General features: G+C 43.1%; 3 protein-coding genes and 1 long non-coding RNA gene across 5 annotated transcripts; 2 read left to right on the forward strand and 2 right to left on the reverse strand.

Moving 5' to 3' along the window:
• Nucleotides 1-710: 710 nt before the first annotated feature.
• Nucleotides 711-4,036, forward strand: LOC127758187 (uncharacterized). The gene is made up of 3 exons (XM_052283809.1): nucleotides 711-1,085; nucleotides 2,187-2,407; nucleotides 3,134-4,036. The coding sequence occupies exons 1-3, from the start codon at nucleotides 803-805 to the stop codon at nucleotides 3,761-3,763; spliced, it is 1,134 nt and encodes a 377-aa protein (XP_052139769.1). The 5' UTR covers nucleotides 711-802; the 3' UTR covers nucleotides 3,764-4,036.
• Nucleotides 4,037-5,510: 1,474 nt separating this feature from the next.
• On the forward strand, nucleotides 5,511-6,763 carry LOC127758238 (uncharacterized). The gene is made up of 2 exons (XM_052283866.1): nucleotides 5,511-5,917; nucleotides 6,118-6,763. The coding sequence occupies exons 1-2, from the start codon at nucleotides 5,568-5,570 to the stop codon at nucleotides 6,662-6,664; spliced, it is 897 nt and encodes a 298-aa protein (XP_052139826.1). The 5' UTR covers nucleotides 5,511-5,567; the 3' UTR covers nucleotides 6,665-6,763.
• A 4,721-nt stretch (nucleotides 6,764-11,484) lies between these two features.
• On the reverse strand, nucleotides 11,485-12,269 carry LOC127756644 (protein transport protein Sec61 subunit beta-like). The gene has a single exon (XM_052282000.1). It carries the CDS (start codon nucleotides 12,127-12,129, stop codon nucleotides 11,806-11,808), a length of 324 nt encoding a protein of 107 aa, XP_052137960.1. The 5' UTR covers nucleotides 12,130-12,269; the 3' UTR covers nucleotides 11,485-11,805.
• A 3,827-nt stretch (nucleotides 12,270-16,096) lies between these two features.
• Nucleotides 16,097-19,270, reverse strand: LOC127756437 (uncharacterized). 2 transcript variants are annotated; one of them, XR_008013212.1, is made up of 2 exons: nucleotides 18,924-19,270; nucleotides 16,097-17,043 (listed from the first exon to the last, which is right to left on the reverse strand). It is a non-coding gene; the product is annotated as an uncharacterized LOC127756437 (long non-coding RNA). The 2 variants fall into 2 exon arrangements; XR_008013211.1 differs by having other exon boundaries at nucleotides 16,097-17,108.
• Nucleotides 19,271-21,200: the final 1,930 nt, after the last annotated feature.

The raw sequence follows: 21,200 nt of genomic DNA on the forward strand, positions 1-21,200 counted from the left end.
CATCCCCACCCACATTATCCAATTAACATCCCAATCCGAGCCAAATATTATCAAACTACGGTTGGAATCAAAACAATGCGAAATATCCAATAAAACATGGGGGAAATTAGGGTTTCTAGAGGACTTTACCTTCTCAATCGATCCCCAACTCAATCCCGACGAAATCCCCTTCGATTTGAGTGGATTTAGGGGAGATTTGGTGAGAGGAGAAGAGAGGATGACGAACCCTAGCGCAGCCACGGTGGGGAAGAAGAGAGGAGAGGCTGGCTGGGGCGGCCTCGGCCGGCCTCTAAGTACCCAACCTCAGCGCCAGGCCTGTTGGCGCTGAAGTTTGGCATCTCAGCACCGGGGCGGTTGACGCTGAGAATGGCCAGCTCAGCGCCGATGCGGTTGGTGCTGAGATAGTTGCCACGTCAGCCGGGGGATCGGCCCTGCCACCACGGTGGCACGAGGTCAACGCCAGACCCGTTGGTGCTGACACGCCCAACCTCAGCGCCAATGCGCTTGGCGCTGAGCCAACGGCCTATTTTTGGTTAAAGTTTTTTGTAGGGATTAGTTTCGAAATAAATTTTTGAGAAGGGTCAATTTGTCAAAAAAAAAAAAAAGGAAAGGTTCTCTGGGTAAGTTCGGAAGAGGATACTTGCACGCAAAAATCCCTAAAGGGAGGGTTTTTATGAAATTTGTACCACCTACTTTTTGGAGGGTGCGGATTGGGATTTTTGGGAGGGGAGGAGAGGAACCCTAATCCTGTGGCGGCAAGCGGGCGGCGGAGGTGGAAAAGAATTAGGAGTCGGAGAGGAAGATGGCCAGCAGCATCAAGCTTCCTTTGGCGGATGGGGAGGAGCGCTTGTCCTGTTGCGGCGAGCTGTTGGCCATGGGGAAAAAGTTGGAGGAAGCGGTGACGATCAGCGGCAAGCTTCCTTTGGAGGAGGGGATGGGGAAGGGGAAGCGGCGTCCAGTGGTGGCGGAGCTTGAAGATGAAGAGGAGTTTGAAGATGAGGAGTTGACTGAGCAGATAATTGCGCGAGACTTCCGTGTCAGCTGGGAACATCGCTTTAGCCCTCGCTATTCCTTCCACGACACCAGTAAGCCCTTTGATTTCCTTTCTAGTTTCTTTCAACTTCTTCCTCCGCAATCAACAAATACTAGGGATTGTTTCTGCAAATCTATCTATCTATGCCCTTTAATCATGTTCCGTATCGCCATTATATTTTTCTGGCCCCATTAGCTCGGATTCTGGCCGGTTCGTGTTCTATTAACATCTTGTTTTCTTTTATTTTGGGGTCAACAGATTGGCATTTAGTATGTGAAACAAGTGTTAGCGTTTCCTAATTACACTCAATAAACCCATTACAGCACAAATCCTGTCAACCACATCATAATACTAGGGAAAAAAAACAAATTTGGACCAGACCCGATAGATTATCTGGCTATGTGCCCTCTTGATGGGGTATAGATTGTCCAGGCGGCATAAAGCCAGTGCTTGGCAACGACAAGGTGGACTAGTTTTGCCCCCTTCCTTTGCTCATGACGGAGGGAGGAGCTTTTGCGGTTGCTAGTGTCAATGAGAGGGCTTGGAGGTGGAAAGGCGGGCAATCTCTGCATCCCCCGATGTTTCAAGCAACGAGGAAAAACTTGAAGCTAGTCTTCTAATATTTTCTTTTTGGTTGTTTGTTTTTCTGTGTATCTCGGTTATGAGATGTGGAGTGTATGGACTTGTTTATCCTTTGGCCGTATGTCTGAGCAATTAGAGTCTGGATTGCTGCTATCCATTAGACCATTATCTAAAAAAAGTGCCCTCTTGATAATATCGACCAATTCTATTTCTTATATATGTTGGCACAAAAGCGTGTCAAATAATCCGTATCAGTAGGAACCAATTTGTTTTTTCTTCACTTAGCACCATGAATGAACTCTGGCAGAATTAAAGTGGATTATCAACTTAACGGTCTTTTCTTTTTCTTTATTTCTTGCTTTTCTTTTCTTGCCACTACTTGTCTGAGCAATAACCTAATTTCATGTCTGTTTATCTTACTCATTCTCAGCAAGATTAATGTCTATATGTGTGTTTAACTAAAATTGGATTTGAGTCGAACATGGGACATAACAGTATATAACGGACATGGTGCAATCAGCATCCACATTGCTATTATTTGATAACAAATATTTCTACTACTTGACTGCAGCAACCGTATCTCCCATGCGCTATACAGAGGGACCTATCCCAAGATATGCTTGCTGCTGTGATGCTTTGCAGATCTTCTCTCTCCAAGTGAAAGAAGCAAAAGATGGTCTTGACTGGCCGCTACATGTGTATGGCTTGGTTGCCACCAGGGACTCTGTAGATCAAAGGCGTAACCTTCTTTTCAAGCGCACAAGGGATAATTGTCAGATTCTCACTCCACAGGTATGTCTTGTAATTTCTTTGTACCTTTTGCTGTTTTCTCATTTTTCTTGGAGCTTGAAGTGCTCAACCTATTCTACTAGTAGTAGATTACTACTGTTCTGTACACTTGTTTGTATAAATGTGTTGTCTTTTTGGAGTTATTAGTGCATTCGTAGGCTGGTTGCACCTAAACTGTCAATTGAAGGCATGTTTGCAGTCCTTTTTCCTTATCACTCTTATTTGCACAGAATTAATTGGTACAAACTGAGTTGATAGAACTGGCACCACTATGACCTATACCTATACTCCTTTTGAAATAATCCATTCGTGGTGTTGGCAGTGAATCTGCTATGTCACCTCTTCCTAACGCAGTTTTCTATAAATTGACCTCTGATGTTAGTTAATATTACCAACAGCCAAACATAACAGGATTGCCACATATATAACCAAGATGAGTACTCCCTGTTGCAAATAAACGAATAGCATATTGCATGCAAAACATAAATTAGGTTTGTTTATTCTAGTCAATATCATGGCATACTTTCTTTTATTGGTAGCAAAGCTCTTGCATTTACCTAGTCGATGGAAATAGAAGTTTGTGATGGACATTGTATGCTCTTCAACTGACCTTAATATGGCCTCGTAGGAAATACCTGTTTCTTTAATATGGATTGGTTGCATACTGGTTCCTTGTTATGCGGGAGGAACCAAGTTTCAGTAATAATCAATTGGTTGTGATGCCTGCAGGATTCACACCTGCTGTTAACAGGCCCATCTCGTGCAGTTGTGGTAATTGATCCAGTAACGTTTGAAGTTGAACTAAAAGTAAGGGGAAAAACAGAGGCTGAGGATAAAGTGTTGAGCCTGACGGTCTTTATGCACCACACGGCTTACCCATATACGAAGCATACTTACATGATCCGTAGATGTTTGTCCAGCAAACATGGCGAGCTTGAGTTGACATATGCTGCACTTGTTGGAACAGTTGAAGCCACTATGGTGAGTTTCCAAGTTACCGAGGGGTCATGGCCAGATCATCTGCGAGGAGTAGTCGTTTGCAAAACTGCCAGCGTAGAGGGAGGGGATATTGTGCTGCTTGATTCTCGGGATGGAAAAATGCCTATCAATTGCAATGGTGCCATTGAGCTTTCAAGGCGTGTGGTTTCTGCGGAATTAGGGGGAGAGCTGAGTGTTGATTTGGTGGCCTTGCAAGCCAACAATAGTTCAGAAATCGTCTCAAGAGGCAGGGTTGTTTTCACACCTGACGAGGCTGGGAGGAGCAGTGGTGTATTCGATCTTGTGTTTTGTAAGGTGGAAGCTACTGTTTGTTGGTCGCTCCTCGCAACCCTTAGGCAAATGCTCTCGGGCAACCCTTAGGCATAATGCTCCTGGCAGCAGATGAGCTCTGGTCATTGATCGACACTAGTAGTACATGATAGCAAGACGTTGAACAATGCTGTCATGATCTATTTGCCTATAATTTCTGCCTAATTGTATTAAGACGGTGAATCTGTGTAGTCGAGTTGCAGCTAGTGTGTTAATCTGTCTGAATATTTCCAAGGGTGTTTCCTTCCTTTTGGTTGGTATTTAGCATCATGTTATGAGGGATCTGATCAATGTTATTCTGTCTGTCCTTGCTTGAGATGTTAATGCTATACTCGTTTGTAAATGATGATGGTTGATCTTATATGGAGTAGAAACCGCGGCTGCCTCTCTACTCCTAGTTGACTAGTAGTAGTAGTATTAGTTATTTTGTGCTGCTGCATGTTAGTCTTTGATGATGATAAGGGGAGTAGTAGCTAATGGTGTTGATAATAGAGAAGAAATAGTAGTAACGTTTGGGTTCGGTTGGGAGCTGGAGTATATCCGTGGTGGTGTTTGGGGTGTGGTATGCTAATAGTATTAGTATCTCTACGGTATTCACCTATTCTTATTCGTCCTTTGTGTTTTGATGAAATGAAAAAATCTACTCGTGTATCGCTGTATAGGAGGTGGGCTTGGAAATGATATAATGGGCCGTATGACGGCCCGCGGCCCGTCAGATCTTGTTTTGTCTGCACATGCTCTCGCTCTCCGTTTTCTGGTTTCCGAGGCAAAACCAACCGGACAGAAGAATCACCCACCCACCCACAGCAGAGGAAGAGCAGAGCAGAGCAGGGGTTTTGCATTTGCAGTGCACACCTCTCTCTCTCTCGGCGTTCATCAGTTCCATCTCCTTCTCCGATCGATCGCGAGGCCATGGCGGACCAGCAGGAGGCGCTGGCGGTGGCGCGGAGGATGGCAGAGCAACGGGTGCGGTTGCACCTGCAGCGGAGCATGGGTGTAAGGGTTCTCGACTCCATCTTTTTCTTCATCTTCTCCTCCCCCTCCTCCTCGTTTCAAGGGTTTTCTTCTTCCTCCTCCCGTACCTGTTCGTGTTTCTGCTGGCGCCCATGCTTCGATTTTGCCAAAGATCCAACTTTTACGTCCGGCATAGCCAGGATCTATGGTTTTGACAACCTTTTTCGCCTCTTTATATATACACCCGCACCGCGCTAGGGAGGGATCTTTGTGTTGAGATATTTATCAGTTGGTCTAGCCACAATATTGCATTGCATGGGTATTCTCGTTTTTGGATTTGAAAAGAAAAAGAGCAATCTTTAATTCCGTATGCATGTTTGGGATCCACTTGAGAATCCGCCATGGACGTACGGTCATGTTGGAGGTACTCCACTCCAAGGCGAGAGAGAGAGAGAGAGAGAGAGCGAGCTTGCTTTGTATTGGGCCGATTGTTTCCTTTCAATCAGGTTAGTTGGTGGGCTGGTTGGATGAGACAGACCAAGGCCAGGGCCCAAGGAGCACACCTAGCTTAGCTTGATGATATATATGGTCACAAGGATCGATCGATCTTTAATTTGTGTGGTTTGTTTTGCTGGCTTTGCCAAGAGCATATACTCCATCTATTAGATTGATTGAGCACACCACGTCTTGTATGTAGTAAAATTTTACAGTTTTCGATTACCTTGGTTGGGAATTGGAGTAATGTAAGTCCGCTGATGCATTGATTGTTTTGTTTTAGCATGCAATTAATTCCGAATTATTTATTAATGGTGATCGATCGATCGATCATGGGATGCAGGATATTAACAAGCATCGCTATAGGATCTCAATCGACGCGGGCAGGGAAGAGTTCCTAGGATTGATGAAGAAGAGGCAGGGGAGCATGCTGGACATCTGCTCCACTACCGTCGACGGCATGCCCGTCACCCCACCTGACCTCAAGCTTGCAATCCCGGCCGGCGAATTTGGTCGTCCCGAGGATAGGCAGACCTTCCACATCGTTGAATTGGAGAATCCACAAGATCCTACTAGTATGTACGTGCAGCTCCTCTTCCGCGAGACAGATTTGTATTTCGTGGCCTTCCGACCGCTTGCTCCGGGTGTTAACCCAGACAGCGCAAACGGTTGGTTCCATTTCAAGCAAGCAGAGCCTATCATACCATCCTTCCTCAACTCCCACCAAATCAACTATGGTTACGGCTACATTAATGCGTACGTACTTCATTCCTTTATTAATTAATTTTGACTCATGCATACTGCTGCTGCTTCTGCTTCTTATGTTAATTGATGATCGATCTAGTCCAGTACTGTAACTAATTTGGAGTACTACACTACTTACATAAGTATATATATATATATGTGCTATACCTGTATCTGACTGTATTTATGTATGTATGTATGCATGCATGCAGTACAAACTACCAAGTCGGCACTGGCTGCTTAAGTGACATCTACTTTTGCCTGCGTGAGTTCACTTCTGCAAATGCTAGGCTTCAAAGTCAACAGAGGAGGAGAGTACTGATGGTTTGCGGCCTTATGCTGTCCGAGACGCAGCGATTCATGCAGATGCAGAGGGAGGTGATCGAGAATATCCATGCAAACAATGGTGAACGTCAAGACATTACTCATCTCGATGGGCTGATTCATGATTGGGGTGTTGAGAGCAATCGACGCGTAGCTGCTGCTGACCATCAACATCAACATGGCGGCGGCGAGGCTCCAGCAGCAGCTCCAGGCCAGGTAGTGGACTATGGCCTGTGGGTGTTGAAGTACAACCCTCACTATGTTCTTCCGCTCATCAGGCGCCAGCTGCAGCAACACCCACAGCCGCCGTTCCCGCCGCTCACGCCGCGTCAGAAGAAGCAGCAACTGAGGCGGCGGTTGCTGCAGCAGCGGCTACGGCAGCTGCGGCTGCTGCAGCCACATCAGCATCTGCATCAACAAGCCCTTTACCTTTAGTCCATGGATATGCTTCAGTCTCGATCGTCTGGATTGATCCTTCCAATTTCTGCTATCTTCACTCTTCACTGCAGCGTTTTGCTAGCAGCAGCTACTCTTCTTTTGTGCTCCCCAAGCTGGGAAATGATGTAATCCAGAGAGCTGTGCTGTGCTCCTTTTTTGCTTTCTCTATCTCTAATTAACAACTATCTGGTTTCCGTCCATGGAAATAGGGGGGACTTCTCATCCATGGTTATACTAATCAAGTATCCTGATTGCGTAAACTACATCTTCTTGATAGTTACATAACCTGGAAGAGAGATCCCAATCACTCACTTCGAGCTGATAACAAGAACAGCTTGAACAGATTCAGCAAACACACGCCAACCCTCATTCAATTAGATACTACACTACCATTGCGATTGAACTTAATATATGAAAGAAAGTGTTATATACTAAAAACAGCCAGTATACGAATTATTTTCGGAGTTAATTAAAATCCAAACCACCTCATTCAAATAGAGCCCCTATTGCGGGCAGGGTTTTCAATTTCAATTTCGGCCATTTCAGTAGAATTTCACCATTTTATGAACCGGAATTTTCTGAAATTTTGACTAAATTCATAAAAAGTTGAGAAAAACCAAAAAAATTTGGCCAAGATATCGACTTCGCGCGGGGCGCGGGAGGGGGGGGGGGGGGGGGGTTTGAAGAGATGGAAGTAATCCTAACCAAGAAGCGGCAAGCCGGCAATATGTTCTACTTTATTAATGCCAAGTTGCCAACTAACAGATGGATACAATCATCAAGATGCAAAATGAGCAGATAATTTCCGAGCATCTGGGAGGGGGTATCCACTGTTGTTATCACCAAATATCGACCTTGATATTATATCAAGACTTCATCTCGAAGTACCATTATTTGTCCATAACTTCTTCTTATCCTTGATACTAATAAACCATATAATCCTGATTGCGCAAACTACAGGGCTGTTTGGTTGATGGCCTCAATTTGACACACCAAACCTTAGGCTTACCACAAATTCTTATGCTAGTGTTTGGTTGCGTGTCAAAGTTTGCCATAGTTGTGGCCAACAATTTGTTGGCCACACTTTGTGTGGCTTGCCACAATTATGGCAAATAGAGTTATGGCAAAGTTAGCCTCCATCCACATGCTCTTGACAGTTGTAACTTTGAGCTGATACCAAGAACAGACTGTGCACATTTAACACAAGCCAGATTGTACAAATTCAACAAAACAAGCCAAGCATCATAGACCAGTAGGCAAGCCGCACTACAATACAATCATGGAATGGCGGGGCATTTGGATCAGTTCAAATTTGAATTGAACAAAAGGAATTAGTGCAAAAGAACTCTACCCAAACATGCCTTAAGATAAGTACTAGCACATGTGAATAACTCAGGCAGGAATTAAAATACCATGATGCTTGTAGGGTAGCTATTATTCCAAGGCAAAACTACAGTGCGGGCAATTATTGCATCACAGATTTGCTAGTAATAGTTCCTATGCAAACATTGGGGTCGTCGCTTAACCAGAAATACGTGGAGCACAAATCCTTCAGCAACATCCCCCTAGAAGATTCATTCGTTCAAGCTATTAGCTCAGGTTTATGGTCATGTGAGAAGGAATGCCTGGTCTGCTGTATATATGTTGATACATGTAACTAGGCCATATATATGTCGATACAATGAGAATGCAGTTATTAGATGAAAGAGCACCAGACTGGCTACGATTTCTAAATCATCACATGAACAGGTGAAAAGAAGTAAACTGCAACATATAGATCATTATACAATCGTACATAGAGGAAGAACTCTAGTATAAGAGCAAAGCCTGAGGTAGCATTATTATGAAGCCAATCAGCAGTAATAAATTGTAGCATTATTATGAAGCCAATCAGCATTAATAAATGTAATAGTAGGAATAGAAAAGCTAGTAAGATGCATCAATGAAAGTAGTGGTAGAATTGAGAAGCATCCTCAAGGAGAAACGCAGTAACACTAGCCATCCATCCCAAAGAGGCGCATTTTGCAAGCCCAAGTAATTAATTGGCCACAATTGTTTGAAAGGTAAGAAGAAACAATAAGGGCACCATAAACTTGAACTAGGGTATATTGCTTCGCAAATCAGCTCAAATTTGAATGCAACCATAAGAATTAGTGGAGAAGAACTCTATCCAAACATGCCTTGAGATAGATAACACAAGATGTGAATAACTTAGGCGGCAATTAGATACCATGGTGCTTGTAGATCAACTATTATTCAAGGCAAAAAAAATTCAGTGCGGATAATTATTGCAACACAGATTAGCTACTAATAGCTCGTGTGTATATAAAAAAAATAACGAATGCTCAACCTAAATACGTGGAGCACAAATCCTTCAGCATCTGCGACGTGCCACCTTTGTTACAGTTAAATATATCAAACCTTCATTTTGAAGCATCTCTTTTTTCCCCCATAACAGAACACAGAACACATGAAACCATAAGCCCATAACCTCTCATCCATTGTGATACTAATCAACCGCGTAATCCAGATTGTGCGACCTACAGGTTCTTGACAGTTATATAACCGGGAAGAGCTCCCAGTAACTTTGAGCTGATAACAAGAACATATATTGAACAACAAAACAATCCAAGCCTCAGAGCAGTAGGCAAGTCACCGCAATTTGAGTAAGCCACTTTGCTCACAGTACCATTGTGATTGAACCTAATGTCAACAATCAAATTTTTTTAAAAAGAAAACATTTCAATCTGCCATATTTCAATGGAAGATTGCTTCATAAATCAGTTCAAGCAATGGAATCACTACATAAATGTAAAATTCTACTACTGCAGCTAATCCCAATCAAGAAGAAACCAGTTCTAGTTCATCAATACAAAGTTGCCAACTAACAGATGGATGCAACCAGTGCAACCAGCGAGATTCAAAATGAGTGGATAACTTCCAAGCATCTGGGAGGGGCATGCCCCCCCTGTTATCATCAAATATCAATCTTGAGAAAAGCCTTCATCTTGAAGTACCTGTTTTTTCCCCAAAAAAATAGAGCATGGGACACCAAGTCAAGAACTTCTTATCCTTGATACTAATAAACCACATAACCCAGATTAAGCACACTACAGGGTCTTGACAGTTGACATAACCTGGAAGAGCACCCAGTTGTAACTTGAGCTGATACCAACAAAAGTTTGTACAAATTTAACAAAACATGCTAAGCATCATAGATCAGTAGGCAGGTCACTACAGTTTGAGCAAGCAACTTCGCTCACAGTACTATCGTGGCCTAGGGGGGCATTAGGATGGTGAATCACTTCACGATTCAGTTCAATTTTAAATGAAAACGTAAGAATTAGTGGAAAAGAACTCTATCCAAACATGCCTTAAGATAAACAGCACGTGTGAATAACAGGCAGCAATTAAAATACCATGATGCTTGTAGGTCAACTAGAACTCCAAGGCAAAAAAATATGGAGCATATAATTATTGCATCACAGATTAGCTACTAATTAACAGTTCCTATGCAAAACATTGTGATTGCTTAACCAAAGTTATGTGGAGCACAAATCATTCAGCAACATCCCCAAAAATATTCATTCAGACTAGCTACTAATAGCTCCTAAGCAAAACATCCTGAATGCTCAACCAAAAAAATATATGGAGCACAAATCCTTCAGCAACATCCTCGAAAAGATTCATTCATATAAGCTATTAGCTCAGGTTTACGGTCATGTGACAATGAATACCTGGTCTGCTTGGTTTTAACTTGTAATTAGACCACATACATGCTGATATGATCAGCATGCAGTTATTACATGAAAGAGCGCCAAAATAGCTACAATTTCTAAATCAGCAAGTGAAAAGAAGTAAACTGCAAGATATAGATTACATAACCGCACATAGAGGAAGAACTCTAGTACAAGAACAAAGCCTGAGCTAGAATTATTATGAAGCCAATCAGCAGACAGGGGCACTCAACTACTCAATTAAATGATGCAAACTAGTAGCATACAGATGCAGTAAGTAATAAATGTACTAGTAAGAATAGATGAGCTAGCAAGATGCATCAATGAAAGTAGTGGTAGGATTGAGAAGCATCCTCAAGAAGAAAAATATAGCAACACCAGCAGTCCATCCCAAAGAGGCAGATTTTGCAAGCCCAAGTAACTAATTAGCAACACTTGTTTAAAAGAGGGTAAGAAGAGAGAGTAAGGGCATCATAAAGTTGCACTAGAGAAGGTTGCTAATTGCTTCAGAAATCAGTTAAAAATTTGACTGAAACCATAAGGATTAATGGAAAAGAACTCTATCCAAGCATGCCTTAAGATAGATAACAGAACATGTGAATACTCAGGCAGCAATCAGTTACCATGATGCTTGTAGATCAACTATTATTCTAAGGCAAAACAGTGCAGACAATTATTGCATCACAGATTAAGCTAAGAATAGGTCCTAAACAAAGCATTGTGAATGGTCAACCAAAAATACGTGGAGCACAAATCCTTATTACCTCAGGTTTAAGTCATGTGAGGAGGAATACCTAGTCAGCTTGGTTTTAACGTGTAGTTTTAAACCATGATATTATCGAGGATGCAGTTACTAGATGAAAGAGCACCAGCCTAGCTACAAGTTGTAAATCATCACAAAACCCATTTAAAAAAGAGGTAAACAATCGCTAGTAGTACTGGAGCAAAGCCTGAGCTAGAATTAATATGAAGCTAAAAAGTAGACAGCAAGACCCAATTAAATAATGCAATTTAGCATACAGATGCAGTAATGTACTAGTAGCAATAGATGAGGTAGCAAGAGTAGAATTGAGAAGCATCTGAAGAACAAAAGATGTAGTAACACTGTAGCAATCAGAATCCCCAAGAGGCACATTTTGCAAGCCCAAGTAGGAGTGATTAATTAGCCACAATTGTTCGTTTGAAACAAGGTAGTAAGAAGAAACAAGAGTAAACTTGAACTAGGGTATAATTGGTTGGCAGATCTAGCAAGCAAATTCATCCCTCAATAAAAGCTACTACTCCATTAAGGCAACGAGAGCTTAGGTTTGTCTATCTTCATACACAAAAAAAACATGTCGGATCCGATCCGATCTGATCTGATGAGAGAGAAAGTAGGGGAACAAGAGAAAGGGGGATGGATCAGGCGGAGGCGGAGGCGGCGGTGCGGGAGCGGTAGAGCTTGCCGAAGACGTGGAGGGCGGTGACGAAGCCTATGAAGCAGAGGGACATGACGAGCACCATGGTGGGCGAGAGGCGGAGGCCGGGCGCCTCGTCGGTGTAGAATCGCAGCATGTTGCTCCCGCCGCCACCGGAGAAGCCCCCGGAGCCGCCGGCGGTGGAGGCGCGGCGGCGGCGCATGCCGGCGGCCGCAGCGGCCGTGCCGCGGGGGCCAACGGTGGCCGGGCGGGCGGCCCCGGCGGAGGCGCCGACGGAGGACTGGGACTGGGAGGAGGAGCGAGCCATGGCGATTTGGGTGGAACTGGAAGAGAGGGAGACGAAGACGACCGACGACGACGACTAGTAGTACTAGTACTATGGATCTCGCAAGCGAGCTCCGTAGTTAAGCCTGCTAATGGGTTGGGTTGAAGTGGGTAAAATGGATTGGTTTCAAGTTTGGGCTGGCTTTGATTGGATGGAAATGGTTTGACGAGACTGATGGGTTGGGGCGGTTTGGACTACACGTGAGAACGGTTTGGGTTGGTTTCGTTTTGGGTATAAAATTTCGAGTCCAACTTGGATTAAATCCATGGATGCTATAGTGGATTCGATCCATGGAGATAGGGACGACGCTACGCTGCTGGCTGTGCGCTCGAACGCCGCGGAGCTCGGCTGCTATGTCCTCGCACTCCGCCTCGACGGGTCGTCGCCGCCGGCGCAGATCAAACTCCCTCATCCCTCGAACCTCGGACGCGTCGCCAAGACGAGCGTCGAGATGCTTCTCGTGTCATCGCCGGACGGGACGCTTAGCCTGGCCGTGGCGAGGCGCCACGAGATATCGATCGTTGTTGTCGAAGGACGACAGCACGGCGAGGTGGCCGCTGTCGTCGTTGTTGTCGAAGCATGACGGCGTGGTGAGGTGGATGCGCCGCGCCGCGGTGGACCTGGCAAGGGTGGTGGAGTCGGCGGCGCCGAAGGAGATACTGCCGCCATTGACGGCGGACGAGGAGGTCCGGCTGGAGTGCTTCGCCAAGAGGAGCGGCGCGATGCTCTTCCGGATGTACCATGGGTCCATGGCTGCCTCTTCGAACTCAGCTTGGCGACAATGGAGGTCAGGTTCATCGGCTACTATTCCTGGCCGGCGGGAGAAGAAGCTCACCGCGCACCTCCGTGTCGTGAAGTAGCTCCGTCCCGCCGTTGTTGTGCGCGTCGGCCATGGATGCGAGCACGGCGGCGGGCGGCCATTGTCTTGTGCGTCGAACAGGCCAGCTGCTCACTCATCACGCAGTCTCTGGACATGGCGGAGGCGCGCAGCCACGGATCGAGCACGACGACAAGCTACTACCGTTGCATGCGTTCGTTGGGTTTGCATCAATGTTCCAAGCTGTTGTCTCCGCCGGCGGCGGCGGCGGTTTCATGTGGTCTCAGTCCATGGGTTTGAAATGGATTCAATCCACTTAGCTGCAATGGTTTGGGTTGGGTTGGTTTCAAACATCCTGCGGGCTGGATTGATTTGGATGTTAGAGATGAGAAAGTGGAGCGGACTGGTTTGGTGGAGTGGTTGCAGAGGAGGTGGATTGGGGTGGATGTAGCCTGGATTTTAACCCATTAGCAGGCTTGTCCGTAGTAGTTACTACTCACCAAGGGAGAGAGGGACGAGAGGAGGGCCCATTGCCCTGTCATACACCCACACCTTCTCTCTATCTTGTCATCACTTATTAATTATTAATTATTAATGATGTACTACATACTTATTATAGTTAACTATTATATGAATTAGCTATATGAATTAGCTAGTAGTTGGCTATACTATTAAACTTGCTCTAACCATTCCCACAAGAAGAGTATAGATGCCCAAATGGGCCGCTCGGCCCAGCACGGCGTGGGCATGACTGGGCCCGGGCCGAGATTAGTTCGGTTAGCATGACCCGACATACATGTCAAGCCGGGCCAGCCCATGGGTTGTGCCAGTGACCTAGGCACGTTCCAATAAGATTTGGGTCGTGTCGGCCAGTCCAAAGGCACAGCCTATTGTGCTTTTTCATGGAATCAGTCTATTTCCCCTCCCATCTCTTTAGGCCATATCTTATATTATATGGCTGAAATAAGTCTATTTTGGACGTGCCTTATATGGTCGAATTAAGTCTATTTGAGGCCCCTCACTCATTTTTCTTCCCTGCTCATTGGATTGTGCCGTGCTGAGCCGGCCCACCACGCCAAAGCATCGGCCCAAGCACAGCCCCATTGTTAGGTCAGGCCAGCACGGGCCCGACACCAGTCCTGTCGTGCCGTGGGCTATGCTGTCGGGCCTCAAGCCTTATGGCCATCTACAGAGAAGGGGTGATCTCATAGAGTAATCTACTATAAGCATTATACGTAATATGGCTGCTAGAGAACGGTATGTCGTTCGGACGGGATACTTTAAGTCATTGACATCATTGTTGATGTTACTATATATGTATCTAGTACCATGTAATATCTGAGTATCAGGCCTGATACCATGTATGTACCATGTCAATACTAATGTCACCGTATAAATACGTGGTACCAAGTACGATACTAACATGTTACCTGGGTACCAGGTTCATAATTATAGGTACCAGGTCTGATATCTATAGGTACCAAAGCATTATGATACCACTAAAGTATTATCGCAAGAAACACCCATACAACATGTAGAACACCCCAAATTGAACCCCAAGAGCAAACCTACACAGGAGCTTGGGGTCGTGAGCCCAGATATGGGTGTACGGATCCACACCTCGAGAGGCCTTGTCCTTGATGACGGTGACCTCGTCGATGATGACCACCTCCTGGAACATGATGAGCAGCTCCATGTCCATTATTTGCTTGGGCACGTGTCCCACAAACTACTTGACACTCTCCTCCTCTACTCCACCCATGCCACCACCACACCACCACCAGCGGGGACGATGACGGTAGCTCCTTCCACGCCCAACGCACCACAGGCGATGGTCGCGCCAGACGCACCACCCACACGGTCAGCCACTGCCGTCGCCTCCGTGTTCATGGGGGTGGTAGTCAGAGAGAGAGAGAGAGGAGGGAGTGGAGGGGAAGGGGAAGAGATAAATTAAGAAGAGGATAAGATTGAATATGTGGACTAGATAAGAGAGAGAGAGAGTGGAGGGGGTACTGTAGTTTGTATGGCACTATATATATTTTCAGTTATCCCGTCCCGACGGTAACCGGTCCTGTAGTATTTCTGTTTTGAAAACTCATGCATTTATTGATGTAGCTAAGTTAAACAGAAAACTCATGCATTTATTGATGTAGCTAAGTTGGAGTATATGAGTGGTTGCAATGCATCGAGCAAAGATCTAGACATGGATACATCCAGTTTTGTAAAGAAGCCCCTTAACAATGGACTAATTACACTTTTAAGCTACATTTTGCAGAGAAGGACTTAGAAAGAATTGAAAAAAGCAATCGCGTCCTTCTTCTTCAACTGCTTGCAACGTCAACTTCAAGTTTTATTCCGGCAAAACTTGAAACAAGGTGAGCTGCATATGATTGATCCACTGCATAGTCTCAAAAGGAGCCTCACACATCTGGGGTTCAAGCGATAGCTTAGAAATCAAAATTTCAACCATACCACAGAAGATTTCCACCGAAGCATATGCCAAAGAAATACGCAACAACAGTTCCAAAAATCAAACCTAGATCCATAGCACCGGCAAAATATGTGAAGAAGTAAGGAAACTTCATAAGAACCTGAAGACCATACCCAAAAGGGGCATCCATGCATAGGAGGTTGAGGTCAACTCGGTTTGATTCGACACCATTAGCCACCTCATGAAGAATTTTTGCCTAAGATGAAGAAGGCCTCCACCCTTGGAACGAGCTCGCCAAAGATGTTGGTGTAGACCAGCGCAATCTCTCCTCATGCAGATCTGGAGGCACCCCAACTAGCAGGAAGGATGTTGTCGACGTAGCAACTCGCCTACGAGATCAAATCCCACAACGAAATCCACGATGACAATACCGATGACCAGCTCAAGAACCACAAGAGCAAAAGCAACTGGAAAAGCACAGACAAACAAGAGAACCCGACTAAAGCAACTAGTAACTTACCCGTGCTAACGCTACGGTAACATTCGGTAAATGTCAACCTTTAGAGGCAAATAAGGATTTTATCCCATAGCATTTGAATAAATAATAAATTATTAAACTTACATTTTCATTCATAAATAAAATGAGTAAGGTAAAAGTTAAAAAAACCGCAATATCCATCCAACAAGGTGACAGAAAGACAAATCCAAAAATAGAAATACATTCTCAAGCTCAAAGTCCCAAACCCGCAAGACCATCAGAAACATAGATGCAATCCAATGATCCATAGTCTGTTAGGCTACACGCTATCTATTCCCCTCTTCACATCACTTTCAGCAATGCATACATATATGATGGGGAAATGAGAAAGTGGAGTTACAAATAGATTTCAACCGATTCCAGCAGCATATCCAAATTACAAATTCATCAGGGAAAAAAAAAGGATTCGAGGGCCTGTCTTGTTCACAATTTCCATCATAGGAGCAACTTCTTCTGGCCACAGCATACATCATACCCTCTTCATTCCATGTTTGCCATCCTCACCGGGCTTTCTGTTCATCCACCGTGGCAAAACATACCTCTGATCTTTCACTTTTCAAACAAATATTGTTCATGAGAACAAGAAATGCATAATTCACACTGCCTGATTAAAGTTGTCATCAGAGGAGTTGAGTTCCAAATTAGAACGATCCTCGTACTCACAGATATTACAAACAATTTGTAACTCTCACTGATATCATGTTAGGACTCCGTTTTAGGTCAGAACAACTCTTCTACTCAAAGTTTTCAATCAGAGGAGTGTGCTTCAAATTATAACATGTTCAGTACTCACGTATTCTACAATTTTTTTAACTCACTGATCAAGCTCTACTAAACCAGAGGGCTCTGTTTCAAATTAGAACAATTCATTTACTCATAGATTTTGTACAAAAAATTAGCCCTAATCAGGAAGAGTTATTATTCCTTGCATGGTTATAAATAAATATGGCCAAAAAATCTCTGTGGTACTTCAATAGTGCTGTAGAAATGCATCAAAAGGGAAGATTCATACCTTATCACAGATTTCCCAATTACTCCCATATCAAGTTATCAACCATATACATCCAATGATATGCAAATTGCAAACCTGCACACATTCAGATAACCAACCTGGAATAGCAATATGCCTATCTTCATTGAGATTTGAGTCATTGATCATGCAGGAAACAATGTATCTGAATAGGAAGAACCAAACTCAGTTCCACTAACTGCAAACAAAAGTAGCACGAACTGATCTGCATAGTACTAAATTCACCAAAACAAAAGGGAAAACTGCAGCATGATAGTATTCATTAAGCAGGATATCCATTCCACGTGCAGTATGCAAAAATGACCAAAAAAAAGAAAAAAAATCAAATTCAAAATTCTGAATTTTAAATCAGAATTTATTTGGGCAAGGAGTAAAGAACAGAGAGTTGCACACGTCTGAAATGAAAAAACTCACTGGACCTTACATGCAGTGTCCATGTAAAAGGCTGTTTCAAGGAGAGCCTTGACCTAGCCACAACCTAGTAGTACTCTTTTCATGCAAAAATCCTAATCCTAAGAACCAAAATACCAATAAAATCTTGAATTTAATTCCTAGGATAATTTATCTTACTTCAGATGTGAAGTAACTGTAAGCATGGATTTGGATTTTAATCTGACATTGTCCTAACTGTACATGTACTTCAAGATGTCATTAATCAAGGACTGCACAAAATCATTAAATTGCATGGTATTGGTGATAGACAAATTTGCTGTACCATATATCTATAATCATCATTCCTGTACATCTTACCAATGCTTCCCATATTATCAGTAATCAACAATATAAAATAGGTTGTGAATATCTGAAAATATAATACATAAAGCACAATAGAAAACTTCAGGAAAAGTTTATTTGAGTAATATTACATATATTTTGAGCTATTAAGATGTGGGATTTGTGTCAAGTTTCATATATATTCAGCAAATATACCACTGGAGAATTGATAACAGGAATTATTGTAACTATAAATGAATGCTAGCCCAGTTATAACAGGAATTATTGTAACTATTGATCACATATGAGTGCATCAGGTTAAGAGTAAATTATCTCAAGGTGTACAGTAGGATCCCTCAAAAGCATCACATATGACATCAGGCGATACTAAAAGTATATACTTAGCAGTCAAGCATAGATTCAACACATTAACTTAAGTATCGGAGAGTTCAACTAAACAATAGGATTTAGTGAGCTGAGTACAGAAGCCATCTTTCTCAAAATACAATGCACTATAAATTTCTTTCCCATGAGCAGATTGTCAGGAGCACATCCCATAGGTTTCTCCTATAAGTAAATTTCACAATCTGTTTTACGGTGGATGTGGTTGTTAATTTGTACAAGGAATATTTAATCATCTGTAGATTTTGTTAATATAAAGTCTACTGTACAATCCTCTGATAAATTATAAGTAATCTAAGCACTGTAAATTTGCAACAAAGAATTTTGATGTCCAGGACAATATTCCCTAAACTTCGGAGGCTGCTATCTGTGAAAAAAATAACTATATTCAATGTCACCATTCTACTTTGATGTATGCCAAACTACTTGTTTCGTATAAATGGGATTATAATATAAAGTGGTACTGCATTTTTCTCATAGAAAGATTGCAGTCCCAAAAGTTGGAGCTGCAATACTATGTCCAGAAATAAGTGTGCAATCTTATGAAATAATGCACAATCAGTATAGTGCTGGGCTGTTATAGTTAATGTATGGGTTAGCAAATGGTCAACATAAACATAAAAATAAAGGATCGAACTATGTTTGGAGCATCAATTTGGACGTTTGGCATCATATCAGCTTGTCCCGAGTCAAGGAATACATGCAAAAAAAACTTCTAATTTCACAGGGAAAATGTTCATTCTATACTTCAGACAGATCATACTGCCACAGAAGAGACCTATTGAACGAAATTTCTATTTGGTGATGTCCAGCAATCAAACGCCATAAATGTTTTTTTGTTTACCTTTTCTAGATGGGAGGGGAGCGGCGATGAACTCGGTGGCGGCGCGGAGGCGGCCGTCGAGGCGGAGGTCGGCAGCGGAGCGGAGGAGGGAGAGAGGATCGGCGAGGCGGGCGTCGGCGACGTTGATCCGGCGGCGGAGATGCGGCGCGCAGGTGGCCGTCGAAGCGTTGATCGGTGCCGGAGCGGAGGAGGGAGAGAGGATCGGCGAGGCGGGCGTCATGGAGAGGCGGGGTCGGTGGTCACGTCGACGGAGGGGGAGGCTGCGACGGCGCTCGCAGAAGGAGACCGGCACGCGGGGCGGCGGCGGCGGCGGCGGCGGCGTGGTGTTAGAGATTAGGTATGCGTGGCAGGGGTGCGCGAAACGTCGCCGTGACGGGCGCACGCGTTAAAGAGGACTCGGAGAAGAGAGGTGGATCTGATCTTGATCGTTCGATCACGGGTAGAGGAATATGAGCCGTCGGATTTAATGAATGAAGTATGAAGGATGTAAGACGCAGTTGGTGAATTATAGGGTAGATAAATTATATGGTAGATAGATGATAACTACTTCTATAACTATAGCGTACGATCCCTCTTCCACCCTCTGCTGGCGGCGAACAACCGAAGGGGAGGAGGAAGAGGAAGAGGGGTGAAAGAAGGGAGAGCGCTACTGTTGGGAGATTCTGGGGAGCTCAAGACTATTATAAAGACCTGCTATAGGCATTGTCATTTTGTATTTCTTCTTCCTTTTGTCATATACTATTAATAATAGCAAACATACCCGTGCGTTGCAACGGGTGAAAAAACGCAATGATAATATATGTTTTTCATTCATAACCATGTTGACGACAATCAGAAAATCAGAAAATTGGAACATCTTAAATGTAATAGCCCAATTTCAATAATGGCAACCTTACGATGTTTGCTTTACCTAAAATAATTGAATTATTCATACAACAACATGCATATAATCTAAAATATTCTTTTAATCTCATTCTTGCAACCAATCAAATCCTACACTGCCTCGTATGGTCAAGTCTATACAAAATAGAGTCACTGAGCACTCTTCTCTAAATAACAATTAAAATATGTTTATTTTCTAAGATTATTTCCATATAATATGTTATCAAGAATAATAGCTATCCCTATACTTCACAAAAATAGTATGATAATTGACTACAAAGATGTGCAGGGTCTCCACTACAGGAGAATAGTTGACAAACAAAAGTCGTGTAGGATATGAAAAAAGTGGATGGAGCCTATCCGACCAAGTTTTTTTCTAACAGTTTTTTTCCTCGTATGCTTTTCTTTTTGCTTTTTTAGAGACGATGGAAATATTTTTTTCTCGCGTGTTTTTTTTGGGAATATGGAACTTTTTTTCTAGCACGTTTTCGTTTTCTTTTGCGCTTTTTTCGGCATTTTTTTCTTCACGCGTTTTTTAAACCGTTTATATTTTCTCGCGCATATTTTTCTTTTTTAACATACGGTAGAAACTTCTCTTTTTAAATAGTAGATTAGATTAGATTAGAGATAAAGGAGATATATAAACGGAATACTAAAACGACGAAAAGAAATTAGACTTTTTTCTATCCCTTTTATTTTTTCTCGTGCACTTTTTTTACGAATGGTTTTTTTCACTACTTTATTATAGTGTCGGACCTTTCTAGATATAAGAGGATTCGATTTTTTTTTACTGCGTCACATATAATTTATTTTTCTTTGTAATCAGACTTTTTTTATATTTTTTTATCCTTTTCTTACCGCATCGACGGAGTCGGATTCGTTTCGATTTTTCTCCCCCCCTTTTTTTCCTTTTTTTTGGATCGGACAGACAGATTTGTTTTTTTCGCCCCGTTTTTTTATCGGACTTTTCTTTTTTTGCCCGGTTTTTTTCACTCGGTTTTCTTTTATCGCCCAGTCGATTTTTTTACCGCGTCACATATAATTTCTTTTTCTTTGGAATCGGACAATGTTTTTTATTCTTTTCGCCTTTTTTTTACCGCGTCGACAAAGTCGGATTCATTTCGATTTCCCCCCCCTTTTTTTGCCTTTTTTTTGGATCGGACAGATTTGTTTTTTTGCCCCGTTTTTTTATCGGACTTTTTTTAATTTTTTTCGCCCGGTTTTTTCGCTCGTATTTTTTTTTGCCCGGTCGATTTTTTTTACCGTGTCACATATAATTCCTTTTTCTTTGGAATCGGACAATTTTGTTCGCCCTTTTTGTATTGATTCGTTTCGTTTTTTTTCCGCTTTTTTTTGTCCCGTATTTTTTTGGATCAGACATTTTTTTCTCCCTTT

The sequence above is a fragment of the Oryza glaberrima genome, chromosome 12, assembly GCF_000147395.1.
Source record: "Oryza glaberrima chromosome 12, OglaRS2, whole genome shotgun sequence".
NCBI lineage: Eukaryota > Viridiplantae > Streptophyta > Magnoliopsida > Poales > Poaceae > Oryza > Oryza glaberrima.

Excerpts from the sequence above, each read along its gene's own strand:
- LOC127756644 (XM_052282000.1), bottom strand. The coding sequence starts at position 12,129 with ATGGCTCGCTCCTCCTCCCAGTCCCAGTCCTCCGTCGGCGCCTCCGCC.
- LOC127758187 (XM_052283809.1), top strand. The coding sequence starts at position 803 with ATGGCCAGCAGCATCAAGCTTCCTTTGGCGGATGGGGAGGAGCGCTTG. Across the intron at positions 1,086-2,186 it reads CTATTCCTTCCACGACACCA|CAACCGTATCTCCCATGCGC; the intron begins GTAAGCCCTTTG and ends ACTTGACTGCAG. Across the intron at positions 2,408-3,133 it reads GTCAGATTCTCACTCCACAG|GATTCACACCTGCTGTTAAC; the intron begins GTATGTCTTGTA and ends TGATGCCTGCAG.
- LOC127758238 (XM_052283866.1), top strand. The coding sequence starts at position 5,568 with ATGAAGAAGAGGCAGGGGAGCATGCTGGACATCTGCTCCACTACCGTC. Across the intron at positions 5,918-6,117 it reads GGTTACGGCTACATTAATGC|TACAAACTACCAAGTCGGCA; the intron begins GTACGTACTTCA and ends GCATGCATGCAG.